This window comes from Acanthochromis polyacanthus, chromosome 15 (genome assembly GCF_021347895.1).
Source record: "Acanthochromis polyacanthus isolate Apoly-LR-REF ecotype Palm Island chromosome 15, KAUST_Apoly_ChrSc, whole genome shotgun sequence".
Lineage (NCBI taxonomy): Eukaryota > Metazoa > Chordata > Actinopteri > Pomacentridae > Acanthochromis > Acanthochromis polyacanthus.
The window spans coordinates 23303661-23322302 of NC_067127.1; the positions used below are offsets into that span (position 1 = coordinate 23303661).

The 18642-nt window shown below is 41.1% G+C and overlaps 1 protein-coding gene across 1 annotated transcript in view; it reads right to left on the reverse strand.

Moving 5' to 3' along the window:
- LOC110957750 (gamma-aminobutyric acid receptor subunit pi) overlaps positions 1-18642 on the reverse strand; it is a 74169-nt gene that overhangs the window by 19412 nt on the left and 36115 nt on the right. Inside the window, exon 3 of the mRNA XM_022203939.2 lies at positions 3699-3811. Within this exon, the coding sequence (XP_022059631.1) occupies positions 3699-3811 (113 nt within the window). The remainder of the gene's footprint in view (positions 1-3698; positions 3812-18642) is intronic.

Below are 18642 nucleotides of genomic sequence, written 5' to 3' on the forward strand. Positions count from 1 at the left end.
AGCTAATTTCTCGCTTCATCACAGTTGTACAGAGGGAGAATTTTTGTGTAACTCACCCATTTAATATAGTAAGCAGACACTATAATAAACTAAGCACACAAGGCAACCTGCACTCTTTGGTGGGCATGAACAGCCAACGATGCCGCCAAATATCAGTGGGAAAGGAGGATCGAAGACTGGGGAGAGAGTTACTCAGTCTGAACTCCTTCACCAGTAACAGTGGAGTGTCCATGGGTTCCAGTTCTCTCTGAAGGAAGTTTGTAATACTACACAGTGTAAAATGCTCATTGCACAGATGGGTGCTGGTGGTGATCCTTAGCTCTCCATCAGTGTGGTCCTTGACAAAATTAATGCACCTCCTTCATCTCATCCTTCTTTTAAAACTAAATATGGAGACCAAGCTGTTCTGCAAACTCTGGCATCCAGGGAAGACGGTATTAATCCTATACAATAACTTTCAGGCAAGCTCACTTGTCCTTAGAAACATTAGGCACAAGATTTTGAAATGGAGAGCCTGATTTATCATGTGTTTCAGTAAATGCTGCCTGATTTCAGTCCTTTTTTTCTTGTTAATGGAAGTTAGTATTCTATTTATAGACATTTTCTTTGTGACCTTTCTGTAAAATGAGTGAAGTGTATAATATGCTACACTGCCATGCTTCAATGGTGATAGCAAGATTAGCATACATGCCGGTATCTTTACTACAGTGAATTAGTTACGAATCACCCACATGCATGAATCATGCATCAGTAAGAGCCTAATTTTATGAATGATACATGATGATGAAGAAATTGGAAAATAGAAGAGCATGGCACAATATTTAAATATTTTAGAGACCTCCCAAAATTTCACAACTCATGTTTCTAGCTAATGTCCAAAATGAGAGATTATGAAGACAAATAGCATTAAAGTAGCAGCAACAACCACTTGCGATGTAAAGACACAGTGAAGTATTGGTGTCCTTAGTAGAGAATGAATTCACACGCTCTTTCTTCTCTGTGTTTTGTTTAGGCAGCTGATCAGTCCTGCATGCATGGTAGTTCATATTAATGCAAGCGAAAGTGTTGGCTCCTCTGTGCCTATAAACAGAAAGTGCAGTCTGGAAAAGTAAAAATGCAGTCTGGAGCATTCAACTGGTGCAACCAAAAAACAAAGTATTTAAAAACATTATTTCATTTGCATGCTTACCAAAATTTATGTGCACTTGTATAATCTTCGGCCCCATTCAATGTATTTTACAGTGCTAGTGTGGACCAATGGTTGTGGATGGATTCCTTTTTGGTTGACTCTAATGTACACAACTTTTGTGGGAGCAAATGAAAGTAAGCAAGCAGGAGGTGTGGCCTATATATCCCTTTGTTTTAGTGTGAGATGCTGGCATTTAGCAACATGAAGTGGTTCTGACTGTTGCATATAGAACCTTAAGGAGGAGCCGAACTCCACACACTGCATTTGCTGAAAGTTGGTTTATCCAGCCAGAAAACTGTAATCTGTAGGTGTAGTAACAGGAGTGGGTAAGCCACTGATGTCAGTGCACTCTAGGTTTTTACCATTACAGTGTTACAGGGAGGAAAAACGCAAAGTAATACTCCAGTTTACAGTCTAACTCCACAGGCCAGGTCTGCATTTCTTTTACACACACTTCGAAAATACACTGCCCATCCAAAAAAAAAATGTTTCACACTCTAATTTTTCATTGGACTACCTTTAGCTTTAGAATGATGCACATTCGCCATGGCATCGTTTCAAAAAGCTTCTGCAGTGCCACAGTATTTATTTCTGTCCATAGTTGCATTAATTTTCTGCTCAGATCTTATATTGATGATGAGAGTTGGACCGCCGATGTCTCTCCTGCACACCCCAAAGATTCTCAGTGGGGCTGATGTCTGGACTCTGTGGAGGCCAATCCATGTGTGAAAATGATGTCTCATGCTCCCTGAACCACTCATTCATAATGTGAGCGCCATGAATCCTGGCATTGTCATCATGGAATATGCTTGTGCCATCAGGGAAGAAAAACTCCATTGATGGAAAGACCCGGTCATTCAGTACTTTCAGGTATTCAGCTGACCTCATGGGAACATAACGTTATTGAACCTGACCAACCCCCAATCATAACTCTAACCCTCACAGGCTTGTAGGTACTAGGCATGATGATTGCATCACTTCATCTGCCTCTCTTCTTACCCTGATCACTTTGGAACAGGGTAAATTTGGAATCATCAGATAACATGACCTTTTTCCATTACTCCAGAATTCAACCTTCACGCTCCGCCTCAAACTGAAGCCTTTTTTTCCATTTAGCCTCACTGATCAGTGTTTTTCTTAGGGCTACACAGCCATTTAGTCCCAATCCCTGGAGTTCCTTTCGCATTGTGTGTATGGAAATGCTCTAGCATTCACTACTAAACATACCTATGAGTTCTACTGTTGATTTCTTATGATATGATTTCACCAAACACTTAAGTGATCTCCAATCACAATCATCCAAGAGTCTGTTCCAGCCACATTTCTTCCTCGAAGATGATGGTTCACCAGTATCCTTCGGATTTTAATGATGCGTAGAACGGTTCTTAACCTGATTTTAGTAGTGTCAGACATCTCTTTGTTTTCTTTGCTTAATACAGGCCAGTAATTTGACCCGTCTGAGAAAGATTAGCATCCTTTCCATAACCACAGGATGTTTCTTCCAACATGGTAGTTTAAGAAATGAGAAGCTCCTCACTGCATCAGCTTGGGTTAAATAAGTTGTTGCAGCTGAAACATATTCATGACTGCAGTAATTATCCAATGGAAGGCTCTTACCTATCTGCTTTGTTAAATCTAGGTGGCAACTTTTTTGGGGGGCAGGCAGTGTATTTCTTTTTATATGTACCAACTCTATTTCATTTTAACTGTGCTGTTTGTGTGGCTAAGAAATGCTAAATAAAAATGTAAACATGACGCAAAGCCTTTCTGGGTATTATATTTGCCCTCAGGGAAAAGGGAATGAATGGAATCAATGGAAGTTTGCACAGTGCTAGTACTGCAAAGGCATGCGAGTGGGTGTATGAATCTGTGTATTGTGTTTACCAGTGCTTTTACCATTACTGTGCACATCGTTTGTGTTCTGAGGCAGGAGGACTAGTGATTATGCTGAACATCATTCGCCTTGGTAAAGTCCAAGGTGTTATTACAGATCAAACAGCGAGTAAACAAACCATAATCACATTGTGACGGATTCCCGCAGCCCAGAACAGTAACACTAGCAAATAAGGGATTTGCAGGGAATAACATAACATTGTTCTTCTGAAAGTTTCCACTAAGATAGACTTGGTTTCTCTACTGCAAGCAAATTAGTGGCTGGGTGGAAATTGGAATCTCAATCACAACACGTATGAGCAGCTCTAATCTCAGTTAGCTGGCTAACAACATTGTATATTTTGAGAATTCTATAGATATTATTATTTAAGTAAATTATGCATGAGCTTATATCGTGGCCTCATATCAGTGTTGATGCACTGCACAAAGTATTGAATGACACCAATTCCAAAGGTAAATTGCAGTACATTTAAATATATGTATGTCAGCATATATTACTCAGAAGAAACACGCTCGCACAAAATTGCAATATGAACCCCTCGTGTTCTCTGTCAGACACACATTTCCCCGAGTGCTCTGTCATTTCCACAGCTGCATGTGTCTGCAGTTTCCTTACTGTCAAAGAAAGGCCTGAGGTACTTGTTGTATCCTTTCATCAGCCTCTGAATCGTAGGAGGCAGAATCTCTCCTTCCTTCACTTCTGCATTGAGCATCGAGCTCTCTAACAACCTGAGAACAAAGACAGAGACAGAGAAGAGCAGAAATAAGAGTTACTCTTCAGTTTCTCCTCCCGTTGTGCACTTACCAGGTGGATTCCTCTTCGATATTCACAGAACCTGCAAGGTGTTGATTAAGTTCCTCAGCAATTCCTACAAGCTGTGCTGGGTGGAAGAAAGGGCAGGAGATTAAAACAGCAACTTTGAACTGAAAAATGGGGCAAAAAGAATACAAGTTGCCAGTTTAAATAATGATATCACTTTGAATTTTCTGGTCCAGAATATTTTAAACTATCCATCTCTGTTTTTTTCATCCTCTTATGCCTTTGAAAGTGAGTGTTCACTTTCATGAGTTCTTTTCCCCCTTTTCCTTCTGAATGCTACCCTTAAAGGCACCCTAAAGTGTGGGAAGATGATTATATTGTTGGCAACTGCGGCAGGGGGGAAGGAACACTCATTGCGCCTTCCGTAGTGGTATGTGTGTTTATGTATAAATCCGGCTCTAAATACAGAACGAATGCTCTGTAGAGAGAAAGCCCCGGGGCACGTGACATGATGTAAGAGAGTCTGAAGCAAGACAGATCAGGCCATGTGCAGAGGCAGAAAGCGTTCATCTCCATACGCTGGCAGCATTTCAGAATCCCCTCTGTCACTTGTATGCTGCTGTCGTCAAATGTGTGACAAGGAAAGAACACTGAAGCAAAATGGGTCAGATTTTGTATCACACACTGTCGTCCACACATTCAGGAGACTTTCGTCATTAAGCTGAACGTGCTGTATGTTTTAAAGCATCAGTATTTCATTGAAAATTAATTGTCCTGCCTTGGTATGATTCCAGTGAACAACCTAATATAATTAAAGTTTAGAACTTAGACCAGTGCAGCTGCTGCTAGTGTATTTTATAAACCCTGTTGCTTGTCGTTATGTCACTGCTATTTAGGTGCTGGAAAACCAACGTCCTCTTTCTATTTTGTGTCACAGTAGTTTTTTTCGGAGACATCTGACTTTGCAGGACACAGTTTTTTTCTTGATGATGACCTTGTTTGTGTGCTGAATGATAAATATAGAAGCATCTCAAGATGAATGCAATGATTTATTGATGATACAGAGCTATGTGTATATCCCATTAAAGTTTGCTTATTGTATGTAAGGAGACACAATCATAACAGAAGTTTAAGTGTGATAATAGGACTGTGGTGTCTAATAATTGTACAAAGGATGGAGGTAAAAGTGAACGCTACCATGTTGACATGCTAAAAAAGAAAATGTTAACTAAAAATCATGAAGATTCCTTTTCTGGGAGACTCAAGCCTGTAAACTTTCATGGTAATCCATCGATTCAATCTTTCTATGCACACTTTACCCTCTGTAGGTCGTGTTCAGTATAAACTACATCCTCATGATGGCACAGGAGCACAGGATCTGGATGTTATCAGTCTAGTTAATGGCAGTTATCACACAGCATTCTTGTGCATATGGCCCAGCAGGTACATCCCCCACGTTCAGGCCGGCTCAGTAAAGCTGTTGTCATCCATTATGATCATGATAAGAAAGTAGTGCTGATAACACAGGCAATCTCTTGCGATCGTGTGAATAAGTGTGTGTACCATCTGAGATGGAGCCATCACACTGGAAACAGATAAAATGGAGCTTTGTGACACATGGTAAATGTAGCAAAAGAGTGTATTTAACACAAACTAGGATCCTTTTCTAAACCTAACCAGGTAGTTGATGTCTAAACTCAACAAAACACCAAGTGAAGAGCAGCAAAGTGACAGCAAAGGCAAACTTAGAAGAAAAGTAGAATTATGGTCTTAGAAAATACTCAAACTAAAGGCCCCAGGGTGCAGATCCATTTGGACTTGGTCACCATCAACCTTTCATGCATTCACATATAGAATTCTGTTCCTGCTGATTCACAGCTCCAGCACCAATAGTTGAAGTAAGAACTGAGCTCCATTAAATGAGGTGATATAAGATTACTGAGTCTACTAGAAGGTGCAGTAAGGGTCTACTGGCCCATATGTGTATCATACTTTATGATCATAATAGCCATTTAATAAGCTCATTACAGCTAAAACAGGTGATAAGAGGAAAAGTCAGGGAATCTCTGTAGTCAGTGGGTTCTTCAGATCATGAATGTCTGAAACTCAATTCATTCCATTCAACATTAACAGAACAATTTCTGCTTTGACCACAATAATAACTAGAGTCTCACTATCAGATGGCGAGAATATGTGATCTGACAAACTGAAGAGATATACCATCTATCATGTCTCAAGTGTTATCTGACTGAAATAAAGTCTCTCTCTGGTCATTGTTGTAAGTCTACATTGAAGTGAAATGTGCAGATCTCAGAAGTCTATCTCCTCCATCTCCACCCCTCTCCCCACTTGCTGCAGCTGAGCACACTAGCTCACCAACAACCCTGCTGAACACTGTAAAACTATTCTACACTGTACAATGGCAAGTTGTAATATTAGAATTATTCAGCGTTATGAAATCAAGGATGTCCCAACTTGTGTTTTTGAGACTGTCATGAGAAAACTGCAGCTTCACAGTAGAAATATTCAGCCATGATGCTGGGTGCTTAGCTTCTCATGTTATGTCTTCTAACATATAAATGCCATATGGACACGTTAACGAGGTAAAGAACTTGATTTTCACCAAAGGGGTCCAAAAATGAGGGTTTGCACTTTGCATGTTCGAATTTTGACAGCATCACAGTTTGTGACTGACTACGACAGACACTACGAGTGATGAAAAGGTACAATGTTTTTTTTCTGTAAAAAAAAAAAAAAAATCACTTCCTGGTAGTATCCATACCAGTCTCTGTGAAAATCCCTGGTCCTTTTCATTTCTTCCAACAAGACAATAGGCTCTCCTCCTGGTGAATCCACCGCATGGCCTGACAATTATGCATCTGAACTTGACAGGCTTTCACAATAGAGGAAGAGCACAGAAACAAATCCTTCCACTCATAGGCGTCAGTTTAGGCGGGGACGGTGGGGACGTGTCCCCCCCACTTTTTGTCAGGGGTTATTTTGTCTCCAACACATTCAAATTATTCACATGTAAGCCGTTGTAAACCCAGTTATTTTCAGTAGTAGAGAAAATTCCGACGCTCCTGAACGCACCATCCGCACTCGGCCGAGAGTTGCACAGACACGCAGCACACCTTCGTGAGGTTAAAAAAAAAACAAAAAAAAAACCGCGCAGATGCTAAATTTGCGCCTGTGCCAAGTGGAAGCTCCGACCAGAGGCGTGCAGGGGCAAAATTTCGGCCCAGGAGAATTAGTACTATAGCAGCCCACAGACCCCGCTACCTGCATGTAACGATAGCTCTACGGCTTGAACCTCCGCCTTTGGTGTGGTGGTTGTGAGTTCGAGCCCAGCTTGTGGCATTTTGCCGCCGTTCTTCGACATTTTCTCAAAGTGCTGTGGTCTCCGTCCCCCCCACTTTTAAAAACAAACTGACGCCCTTGCTTCCACTGAAAACTCAGAACTTGTTTCACCTGACTGTGTCAAATCAGCTTAGACAGTGGGGTAACTTGCTCCCAGCACACAGTTGCGATGTTGGCTCGCAGCCTGTTGTTTCAGCAGGCCACAGCACTGGATGGGAAAGCCATGTTAGTGATGGCAACGACAGCTCTCTGCCTCAAGCATACGATGTTATCAATCTGGGTCACCCTGTGTAACCCTCGTTACCTTTACAAATGGTTTTGCATCCATTTGAGTGGGTTTGTGTGTGTGTGTTTCTGCATGGCTGCAAAAAATCGGTCTTCAGTGACACAGATGAGGTTAGTAACAAAACATGAAACATCAGAGCGAGGGATGTGATGAAGGCATGGAAATAACATTAACTTGTAAAAGAACATATTTTTGAATTGTATACAGCAAAAAACAGGCAAATACAGAAAGCAAACAAATGTGTAAAGCCACATATGCAACTGACAACCAATAACCGATAGGGACAGAGCTATTCATCTTTGAGGTTTATCAGAGTTTCACAGTCTTATAATGAATCGCCGCTGCTTTGACCATAATGTGTGATAAGAGCTCCCAGCTCCTTTCACTCTGTCCACTTCTGTAAATCCCCAGACTCTAACTTTTGGCTGTCTAAACCTTCACCTGCCAGCGGGGATGAGACCTCAGATCTCCAACCTGCCAAACAGTCGCTATCCACTGAGCCCTGACAGAGCAAAGAAAGAAGAAGGAGGTGGAAGTTTAGAATTCATCAAGAATCACAAAGGCTACTAATCTTTTTGGTGTTTTTCTCATGTTCAGTGCAGTACAATCATGACTGCATGTGGCTGTGTGCCAGAATGCCAAACACACACACACAAAGTCACACACATGCATGCACACACAAACACCCACTCATATTTATGTACTGTAGCGTCCCTCTCTCCAAAGAAGAAAGCACAGTGTGCGGATTGCACATTTTCCCAGTATGCATGCTGACAGACCCAACACACCTGCCCACCAGGCTGCCTATCAAGTATAACAAGATGACACACTGAATGCCCACAGCAGAGCAGAGGAGGCCTCTGCCATACTAAGTCACAAGCTTTTTCTTTGCTTCAAGTCAATTTGAAAAAAAAAAAAAAAAAAAACATTCTATAGGCATGTTCTATATGCTCTCTACATCTCCATTAGCTTAGAGCAGTGCTGTGCGTTGGCAGTCATGGACATCCACTGGCATTCTGGCACTGTTTGCGTCAAACATAGTAAAATCAATGCTAATGTGGTTTGGTATAATGATGTAGAGCACGTCAGTGTTACTCAGTAGCATGTCAACTCACACTTCATGCAAGCCCACCAGCTTTCTTTCTTCTCACGAACTAACACATGCAGTTTCTACTTAGATTGCCTGTGGGTGAGGCTGTGTTTTTCTTGTCTATGAGTGTAAGCCCCCTGATGGAGTGACAGCCTGTCCAGACTGCAACCTCCTCTGACCTGTCACATGCACAGAAAAGCTCCAGCCAACTCACGACCTTCGACAGGCCGAGATATATCTAAAAACAATGGTCGGATGCAAAGATTTTGTTATTCTGTTGTACAATTCGCTACAACATCAATGTTTTGAATTAGCAGTTGGTTTGCTGACATGAGAAAGAGGATAAATTAGTCACCAGAAATATGCGACAGAAAATTTCAGTGAGGGCTGCACAGTGGTTTGGTGGTTAGCACTGTTGCCTCGCAGCCAGAAGATCCTGCCTTCCTGGGATCTTCCTGCATGGAGTTTGCATGTTTTCCCTGTGCATGCGTGGGTTTGCTCTGCTTCCTCCCACAGTCTTAAACATACTGAGGTTAACTGGTAACTCTAAATTGTCCGTAGGTGTGAATATGAGTGTGACTGTCTCTATATGTAGCCCTATGATAGACTGGTGACCTGCCTAGGGTGTCCCCTGTCTTCACCCTAAGTCAGCCCCCCATGACCCTAGTGAGGATAAAGCTGTGTATAGATAATGGATGGATAGAGATACTGATGACTGACAAGTGAAAGCAAAACTTCCACATAGTGGGCACTCACAGCGGCATCTGGCGAGATACCAATTCGACTCCTCGCTCAACAGTTGGACGTCGAAATGAGCATCACTGTTGCATGACACCAGTTGATTTCTGAGGGCTTTATCTGTCCTGACACTTGTAGCAGCAACATTATCAACACAGACACATGACACTGTGAATCTAAACAACACCTTCTAATGTGCTAATTGGCCAATCACAAGCAATTTTTCCTTAGTCCTCTGAACTTTGTGGGGAGGGAAGTGAGCGGAGGAAGTGCTGATCATTCTGTCCTCGGTTGTCATGATCAAAATCTTCACAGTAATGAGCCCTTTGGTTTGATTGTTCTTCTGCTCTGCTTCTCTCCTCACTCTCGGTCTTGTGTTTTCTTTATTTTTCTCCTCAGCTCTCATATCTCTTCACATCTTTTTCTTGAAGCATTAACAGTCAGCGTCTCGCTTGTTTTGCTGTATCGTGATGAAGTTATTTCGCAAAAATATTTCAGCCGCTGCATGATCTCTAGCAATACTGTATCTATGGTGAGAAGCAATAATAGTAAAGACCTACTTTAACTGACGGCTGTGCAGATGTTAACCACATGAAACCAAGGAGTAAAGGAGTGTGTCAATTGTGAGGGAAGGCCCATTACACTGTTCTTTGTGGTGTTATAAATGAAAGTAATGTAAAAAAAAAACAAACAAGTTTCTATAGTATGCTGTCAATGAACATTTTACTAATGTGCTCAAGTGTCAACATTTGCTAGATATGTTAATTAATAACATTTTCAACAAACACATTATTATCCATCAATCCATTATCTTCTGCATATTCAGGGTAGGGTTGTGGTGTCAGCAGACTAAGCAGAGCTTTCCAGACATCCCTCGCCTAAGCAGTGCTTTCCAGATGGGAATGCCTGAGAAAACCACCAAAGGAAGGCATCCAGAATGCATCGCAATCAGATGCCTGAACCATCTCAGCTGGCTGCTTTTGACACAAACGAGCAGCTCTTCTCCAAGGTCCTCACACTGCCCTAAGGCTGAGCTCAGCCACACTGTCGATGAAGATTAGTCCCTACTTAGTACAGTGATGGAGGATTCTGAGAGCTGCTATGGACAATAGCCCCTGAGGGGGTCTCACAAGGCAAATCAGTCTTAGGGGAGGGACAAGACGAAGAGCGTTTCAAACACCTCAATGAAGTGGCAATAAAAAGGCCCCCTCTGCAGCCAAACCTGAGCAGGGAGCTCATCGATGAGTGTCTGGTGGCCAAGCCGTCACCCATGGGACTTGGACATGAAATAAACACATAATTAGTTGGATGTAAATGCAATTTTATGAAAAAATATTCAGTGAAGCTGGATTAGCTAGTGTGCCATATAGAGATAGTTGGCACAACAAACATTGACCCCCAAAGCGAGGGGATCAGGTGGCTCTGTTTTATTGTGGAGGGCATTTTGCTAACATACTTTCTCTTCTCAGAGGGAAGGGTCACTACAAATCAATACAGAGTTGTTCTGAGGGAATATCTGAGTAGAGTTCCAGAGACTTGTGCCGAGACGCACTGTAGCTGTTCTGGTGGAAAATAGTAGCCTAAAACCTTACAGAGACACTGTATGTTGGTTTTTCCTTTAAGTTATCACCTGTCTAAATGAATACTGCTGCACTATCTCATGTGACTACTGTTGTGGACATGAGCTGCATTACTCAAGGGAAACACAAAAATAGACTGCTATATGTATGTAGTACAGACACAGTTATTATTCCGCCAAGGAATGGAGTTATATGATGATCGGCGGGGAACAAGTGATTAGATTTTAGCAGTGATGCGGCTTATAGTCGGGATCCACAGATTTGTTAAAGATTTCTGTATCATCGTGAGATAGCGGCACAGTAACTTTGACAAGTGAATGCTATGTCAGCTGTCTGCATCAATTCCTGGCACCCGCTATATATTTCGGTCACGCAATTCAGTATCCGTACATAACGTACGCATGCATAACACAGGCCTGTGCTCACCGCAAGATAATTATTTATTTTTTTATTTAGTTTGTGGGTAGATCTATATTAAATGGACTGATTCTCTGTTGCCGTGATTTCTGAATACACAAACTGAGGAATGAACAGCCTTGGCAGAGTACTGCGCTATCTGAGTGCTTTTCTTGTTAGAAATGTGCTTTTTACTAAGAGATTCAAACTTTGAATGATTAAGTAAATATATGTGTAATACTTTAGCTGAAGTCAGACAGAAGGAATTCATGGTATTTTCAAAATTTGCTGACTATAAAAAAACAAGTTTCCATTGACTGGTGTCTGTGGATAATGGTGGCCCAAGAAATATACTGTATGTATAATGGGAACATGTTAGTCATTTCTATTTATTCTACGTAAAATAAAGTACTTGCTTTGTAGCAGAATAGTTGAGAGATTCATCCAGTAGGTGTCAGCTTCAACACATCATCATTTCAGTTAACATGTCCTACAGTGTCTGAAATATTCAGCAGCTACTTGGCTAGTTAATTAGTATTTAGCTCCTTGGTGACTACCCATGATGGTAAAACTGGGTACAACAAAGTACATAGAGCATTTGGCCAGCTGTAGCCATGAGCGACCTCAACCACATGGCCTTCATGCCCACATACATTCTATGGCCTATAGGCCATGCTAATGTGTCTTGTGTTGTGATGTGGCTGTGTGGGTGGAGGAATGGGTTCAGACAGAATCATACAGGGGTGACAGGGTGGCTTACAATGAGGGACTCTAAGCCTGTGGGGGAATTCGCCTTTTCAGATTCTGTTTCATGACATAGCCTCCCACCAGATCCCCCTGCCCATCCGCTTCCTCTTCCTCCAAATCTCCAGTGCACACAAGGCATCAGTCCAAGCAGCACTAGCACATTTCACAACAGATTAATTCAGATGAGCATAACCCCTGCAGAGAGCTGAGTAACACTCTTTGTGGGCCCTTTTCTCCCCTCTCCTCCTTCCATTCTCCCTCCCACTCAGCAGTACACTCAACTCCAACCTGCTTCTCACTCTTATTTCATTGATTTCATGTCATTTCTCGTTCCCCAGACTCCCTCAGCCGGCCTCGTCTCTGCTATAAAAAAATCCCTGAGGACATCAGCATGCCATAACGCTGAAGCCTCACAAAGGAGTACAACATGTGTGTTCTGTATTCACACAGGGAGCAATTTGACTGAATATTCTTTCAGCAGCATGTCCAAATCAGCTCAGTGAACTGGGATTTGATAACGTGGGGGTGCAACTCTATCCCACAGACTTTTACTTTTTTTTTTTTTTTGGTTACACATGCCCCCAAACTGGCAACATGGTCCCTTATTACATTTTTAAGAGATTAATTAATTTGTGATTCAGCTACCAACTCTAAGACACATTAATTTCTTAAGTTTCTTTTCTTTTACTACTAATCAATTTGATAACAGAAAACATTTCATCACTTATATGACATGCTAGATGGTAGAATTCTCCTTTGAAGAATCATCATCATCATGGATGTATGAAAATGAGTTATTCAGGTCCTCAGTTGACCTTCAAGGTCAGAGAATCAGGCTTATTCATATTCAAATGACAACTAATGACATTTTTGTCTTAATTTTCCCTCCATGCAGGGCTGAAATTACATTCATTGAAGGTTTCAAGTGTGCAGTACCCTTGTGACTTCCTCGGTACAGTAGACCGCAACTAGGAGGCGTCCATTGTCTTGTGACAGGCTGCCGGGGGGAACAGGTAGAACATATGGCATTAGCTCAATCCTCAAGGTGCGCTAGAAACGTTAGATTCACACTGGATGCTTCACCTGTCAAGTTGCATTAAACATCGTCTTTTCTTCTTTTTGCAGCGAATATTCATTTTTTGCCGCTGTGAAATGGGATTTCAGGGAAGTCGCTGCTGCTCTCATATACAGAGATTATTCTTTCACTCATCAGGGACTTTCAAGACTTCCTCAGACCCCTCAGCCACTCCAGGCTCTGAGATGTGGAGGCAGGCAACGAGGCACTGCGAGAGAAAAAAAAGAAAAGAAAAAAAAACGACGTCCTCCTAAGTTCATATCGCAGACTTGTGTGGATAAAAGCAGCTGTTTTTCCTTTCATGCTATCCCAGGCAGCTCCCTAAGCCCCTCCACACAGAAGAATAGAAGAAGTCCCCTCTGCTACACTCTGAACATTTACTGTCTTCGTAAGCCTGCTGAAGTCAGAAGAGAAAAAAAGTGGCATAAGAAACATGTGAGCGTGAGTGCAAATGATATCTACACTTTTAGATGCATTTGGCTACTTTACTTTTGTTCATTTTATTTTAGCTTCTAGCCTCAAACCTTAAAAAACAGAAACCAGCATCATTAAAAGTTGGATGTAATCAACTGGTGTAAAAAAAAAAATGTCTGATGCACATTGTCTGGGCGTCAAGTCTTCATATGCTTCCTGATACGTTTGCTTCAATGTTAAACTACCACTTCTTATATCACTGCAGATACTGAGATACAGCATTTTGCTCATTTCCTTATATTATTCGAACAGCGTTTTCATTAATATTACATGCAGGCCTTGGAACTTGCTCTGCTGATTATTGAAGGGGCTGCGTGCAATTTGTCAATGAAGCTCTCTATCCATCGCTCCCAGCCAATTAAACTAAAGTATTGCTCACTTTGCACTATCAACTTGTCATGGCCTCGTATGTCCACCCTGCACTCAATCAATTACAGCAGCGGCACAATCAGAAATTAGCCGCAGTATCAGGAATCACACAGTGAATTAACTGGGTTATTCATGTGAGTTTTACGGCCTGTTTGTTTGTGAACCGTGTGCCTAACGCACTAGCTGCAGCTTTTCTGCAGACGTGCTCCACATGAGCAACTTGTCATTTACACCAGGTGCTGCTGCAAAATTCTGAAAGTTTCTGTGTAAAGGGATGTTTTTTTATGTGTGTAAACCATAAGAATGTGTCATTGCACGGGTGAACTGCATCGTGACAATACTGAAAATGCAGACACATATGGCTGTCTGAACAATAAACGGCACATGATTTGAAGTGGATTTTGCTCCTCACCGTCATAACGGGAATCAGCCATGAGTAATTGATTGAATGTCTGTCTCCTGAGTGGGCTCAACCCTAGTGGATGGCTGGTAATCATACAGGCTAGAGGTCCTCTACTCCTTTCTTTAATGCTGAAAGAAATTATGCCCAGTGCAGCGAGATAATGCATTTTCCACTGACTGCAAAACACTGATGCAAATTTGAATGCCTCTTAGGAGAGAGGTTTAACTGACATTTAAAAAAACCCTCTGACTTCCAAGAGCCATACCCCGCAGAGCTTGAGAATGATGTTAAAAAACACGGCCTGAAAACTGAGTGAGCTGAGATTGAATTTTTTTTCCTTTTTTTTTTTGGTCTGCTTTAATTAGAGAGAATGTGACTTTCACAAAATTGCTGCCTTTTAAAAGACTTGAAAAGGGATTCATGAGTAGTCAAGCATTTTATCCAAGTTCCCTCTCCTTTAGTGCAAACAAGACGAAAGTTTTTAGTCACTTTTAGAGAGCAGCCACACAACAGGACTGCTGGTGCTTTGAAGAAGGCGAACGCAGGATGTGATGTTTTGTCAGACGCAATATATTTAGTCTTTTTCAGACAGCGACTGTGATAGATTAAGGGATTAAAGAGCCAGCTGTTTTGGACGTTATCAGCCCATTAAATGGCTGTTATCATCACAGATCATTCTCATACAAATGGGTCAGCAGGGACCTTCTCTATCCCCTAGTCGTCTCATTCAATACATCATCACCCTATTATCACTTGAGGTCCATTATCACATCATCTGACGACAGAGGAGCTGCGATATTACACTTACAAACAAGAACAACAGGCCACAACTGAAAGATGCAGACGTAAGACAGCAAACTTTTGCCCTGGAGACTTAAGTGTAACTACCGTCTCATGCCATAGTTGTAAGTTCATTTTTACCTCAGTCTCATTTCGACTTGTGTTACCACTCACAGGTTTCTCACTCAGAGTCTACTTGTGTTTTCACAGTTTAATCACTAAATCTATTTCCTTCGGCTTGGAAAATAATCACGGTATGGGTTAAAATAAACTCTGTTACTATTTCAGCCACACGTTACAAAGCTCTATTTTTTACGTTTCCAGGGTAACAGCTCCAACAGAGATTTTAGAGGCAGAAATCTGCAATGTTGCCAACGTTTCTTTCTGTTTATCACTGATCAGAATGGATCAGTGGAGAGGAGATCCTTATGGGGTAACCCTAACCCTAACCCTAACTCATACCTCATGAAGCTCATCCAGAGAATGCCAAGAGTGTGCAAAGCAGTAATCAAAGCAAAGGGGGGCAATTCTGATAAATCTAAAAACATGAGTTGACTTATTTCACACTTTTTTGTTTATTAAATAATTTCATCTGTGTTCATTCATAGTTTGGATGCCTTCAATGAGAATCTACAATGTAAAAACATTTTGCGTACTCTGTCAGGTGTTTTGCAACCTGTTTCCATCCTAGCTCCTCCTTTTCATGCTGCGTCTGACTTAATCAATGTCATGTCTGGTGATGCCTGCTGAATCCCTGGGGATGTTTGCTGCTGCCTCTCCTGCCTCGGGCTTTCAATGCACGCACATGGAATGGCGAGAAAGTGTGTTCTCCCCACCACAGGCTTTCCACGTATGCATGTGGAAGGTCAGGGAGGACCCACAACAGAGTCACACTGGCCAATGTAAATTGCTGCAGAAATATTAATAATAACTATTTTTTGCCCAGAGTAGTCCTGACTGAACTGACACATCTGTTCAGAAAATAGTTTGGCACCTCGAGAAATGTGACTTACCTGCATCCCTGCTGGGAAGTAAAACAGAAAATTGATTTCCATCTACAATAATCCTACAAGTCAACATGCAAAATTATCAAGCTAACTATTGAACATGGAAATCAAGATAGAACTACTGGTGTAGTGAAAAGGAAAACACAGATGCATCATTGCACACTGATATGAATCCATCTGATATTTCTGAATGATCAACTCAGGTTCATCTGCATTTGGTCACTGCTTTCAAAAAGAAAACAAATATCCTTCTTTCAAGTAGAACTAAACTTTGGGAAGAATCTGAACTGTAATAACGTCAAATCTTTACAGAAAAAGTCAAAATCAAATCAGTGGAATTGGACTGATGCTGATAGAAACTTGAGGTGCCATTCTGCAAAACCTGAACTCAACAAGTTGGATTTTCATCGGGAGAAATCATCAAAGATGCATTTTATGCCTCTGCGGGTAATTTATAATTACTGCTGGAAATTTCTCTTGCCCATTTCAGAGTTATGCCATTACTGAGGAAAAGACTGATTAGTTATGAAGAAAATTTAACCATCCAGAAAAATCCCATCAGCGGGATAATTAGCTGTTTTTTCGTTCCAACGCCAGATGAAGCACAGTAACAAGCATGCTAATGGATTCCTTTCTACCAAATGTGTGAGCACAAAACATAAGTGAGGGGAGAGTCATGCAAATTTATCCTGGGTTCAGAGCCATCAAGCAGTAAACAACGTTACTGTAAAGTTAGCTGTGTGCGAACTAGGAGGTTTCATCTCACATTTTTATCCAAACTTATAAAAGAGTAAAAATCTTAATGTTAATTTATTCCATTGTGGGAATATGTGTTTGGATATTTAAAAATAAAAAAAAAAACAAAAAAACACAACGTCTGCTGTGACAAAATTTGGATTGCATAGCACACTAGCATTCTATCCAACTGTGTACCAATAAGTGTAATCCCTTGATATTTATATGCCACTCAGTGCACTGGGTTGTAGTTACGTTATATTTCCAAAATGACCATTGTAAAGACAGAGAAATAGAAGTTCAAATATCATCACAGTCGTCCAGTTTGGACAACAGCTTTTCCCCTAAGCACAGATAAAAAATTAAAGGCTGTCAAAAGTAAGTCAAACTGGTGAAAAAGGAAAATAAGACTTGAGGATGAGGTGGTTGTATCATCAGAGGGCACCTTAAATCACATCTCTGTGGCAAACAAGAGTTAGTGTGCAGCGCTGAATAGAGTTTTTCCAAAATTTTGCATGCAGCAACAACAATGGAGTAGTCGAATATCTGCAGGGAAAGTTTGATAGCATCCCATCCTCATGGGACAAGTATTACCTGGAGACCTGGCATTGCAGATTCACATGGGATTAAGATCACAGACAACATCCACAATTAGAACAAATTACTAGAGGTCCACAGATAATACTAATGCAATTTATTCTTGAAAAAGAAACCATAATTTCTCATTTCTAAGCATACTTTTCTTTAATATTCTTTTTTAAAACTTTCATGGATGAATTATGGATGAAAGATGTTACTGTATGCTGCATTAAGGTAGCACATATGCTCAGGCCTAGGTATTTATACTCTGAGAAAAAACAGTAAACAGGACGATACTAAATTGAAAGCAGAAACATGCTCAGTGACACTATCTAAAAGAAGCAGACATCTAACAGCAGTTTCATAACATGAATGCGTTTTGAGTGTCCTCCAAAAAGTTAACTGACCTCAAATCTTTGCCCATTTCAGCAGTTCACTTTACAGAATATCACAACTTCAACTACAGAAACAAGTTTGAGTGTCTGCAGGTGTCTATCCTGGAAATCCTGTCTTTGAAAACTAGAGGGAAGACTCAAACCTGGGATTGCATTAGATAAAAAGGTCATAACCGTTCCCACAGTTATAGCGGGAGCACAGGTGACTGAGAAAACAACACAAGGGATTACATGGAGACAATGATGGATTGTGTAGTTAAAAGCAGAAACTAATGAAATCAAAAACTTGCAAAGGAAGTGAACTTCACCGACTCTAAACTGATTTCAGTGTAGAGAAGCAGCTTTGTAGCTGATGTCTTAGAACTGGTGTTCTGCTTTGAAATAGATCTGGCCATGTTCACAAATAAAAATCTTGGAAAAGAATCACAGCAACATGATCAGGTTTTTGGTAACAATGTGCAACATATTTGAAATTCTGCAGCGCCACTGTAACTACTAAGGTTTCATCAGTTCAATATTTAGAGATAGGCTTAAACATGGAATATATTTCCACATCTAGGAACTTTGTCTATCGGCTGTTTGGTGCTGGGCAGGTAGTGTGCAAAAGATATTTACAGAATTCTGTCATTGAGAACAGCTACATGCTTTGGTAAGCAAAACAACCCTATGAGAGCAGTGAGAGTGAAGAAATATATCAAACCTGTCCGCTGGATAGTTAAAGAATCCACTAAAATCCTGATAAAGCCCTGCAGAACTGTAGATTGATCACTGCTTATGACACTTTCC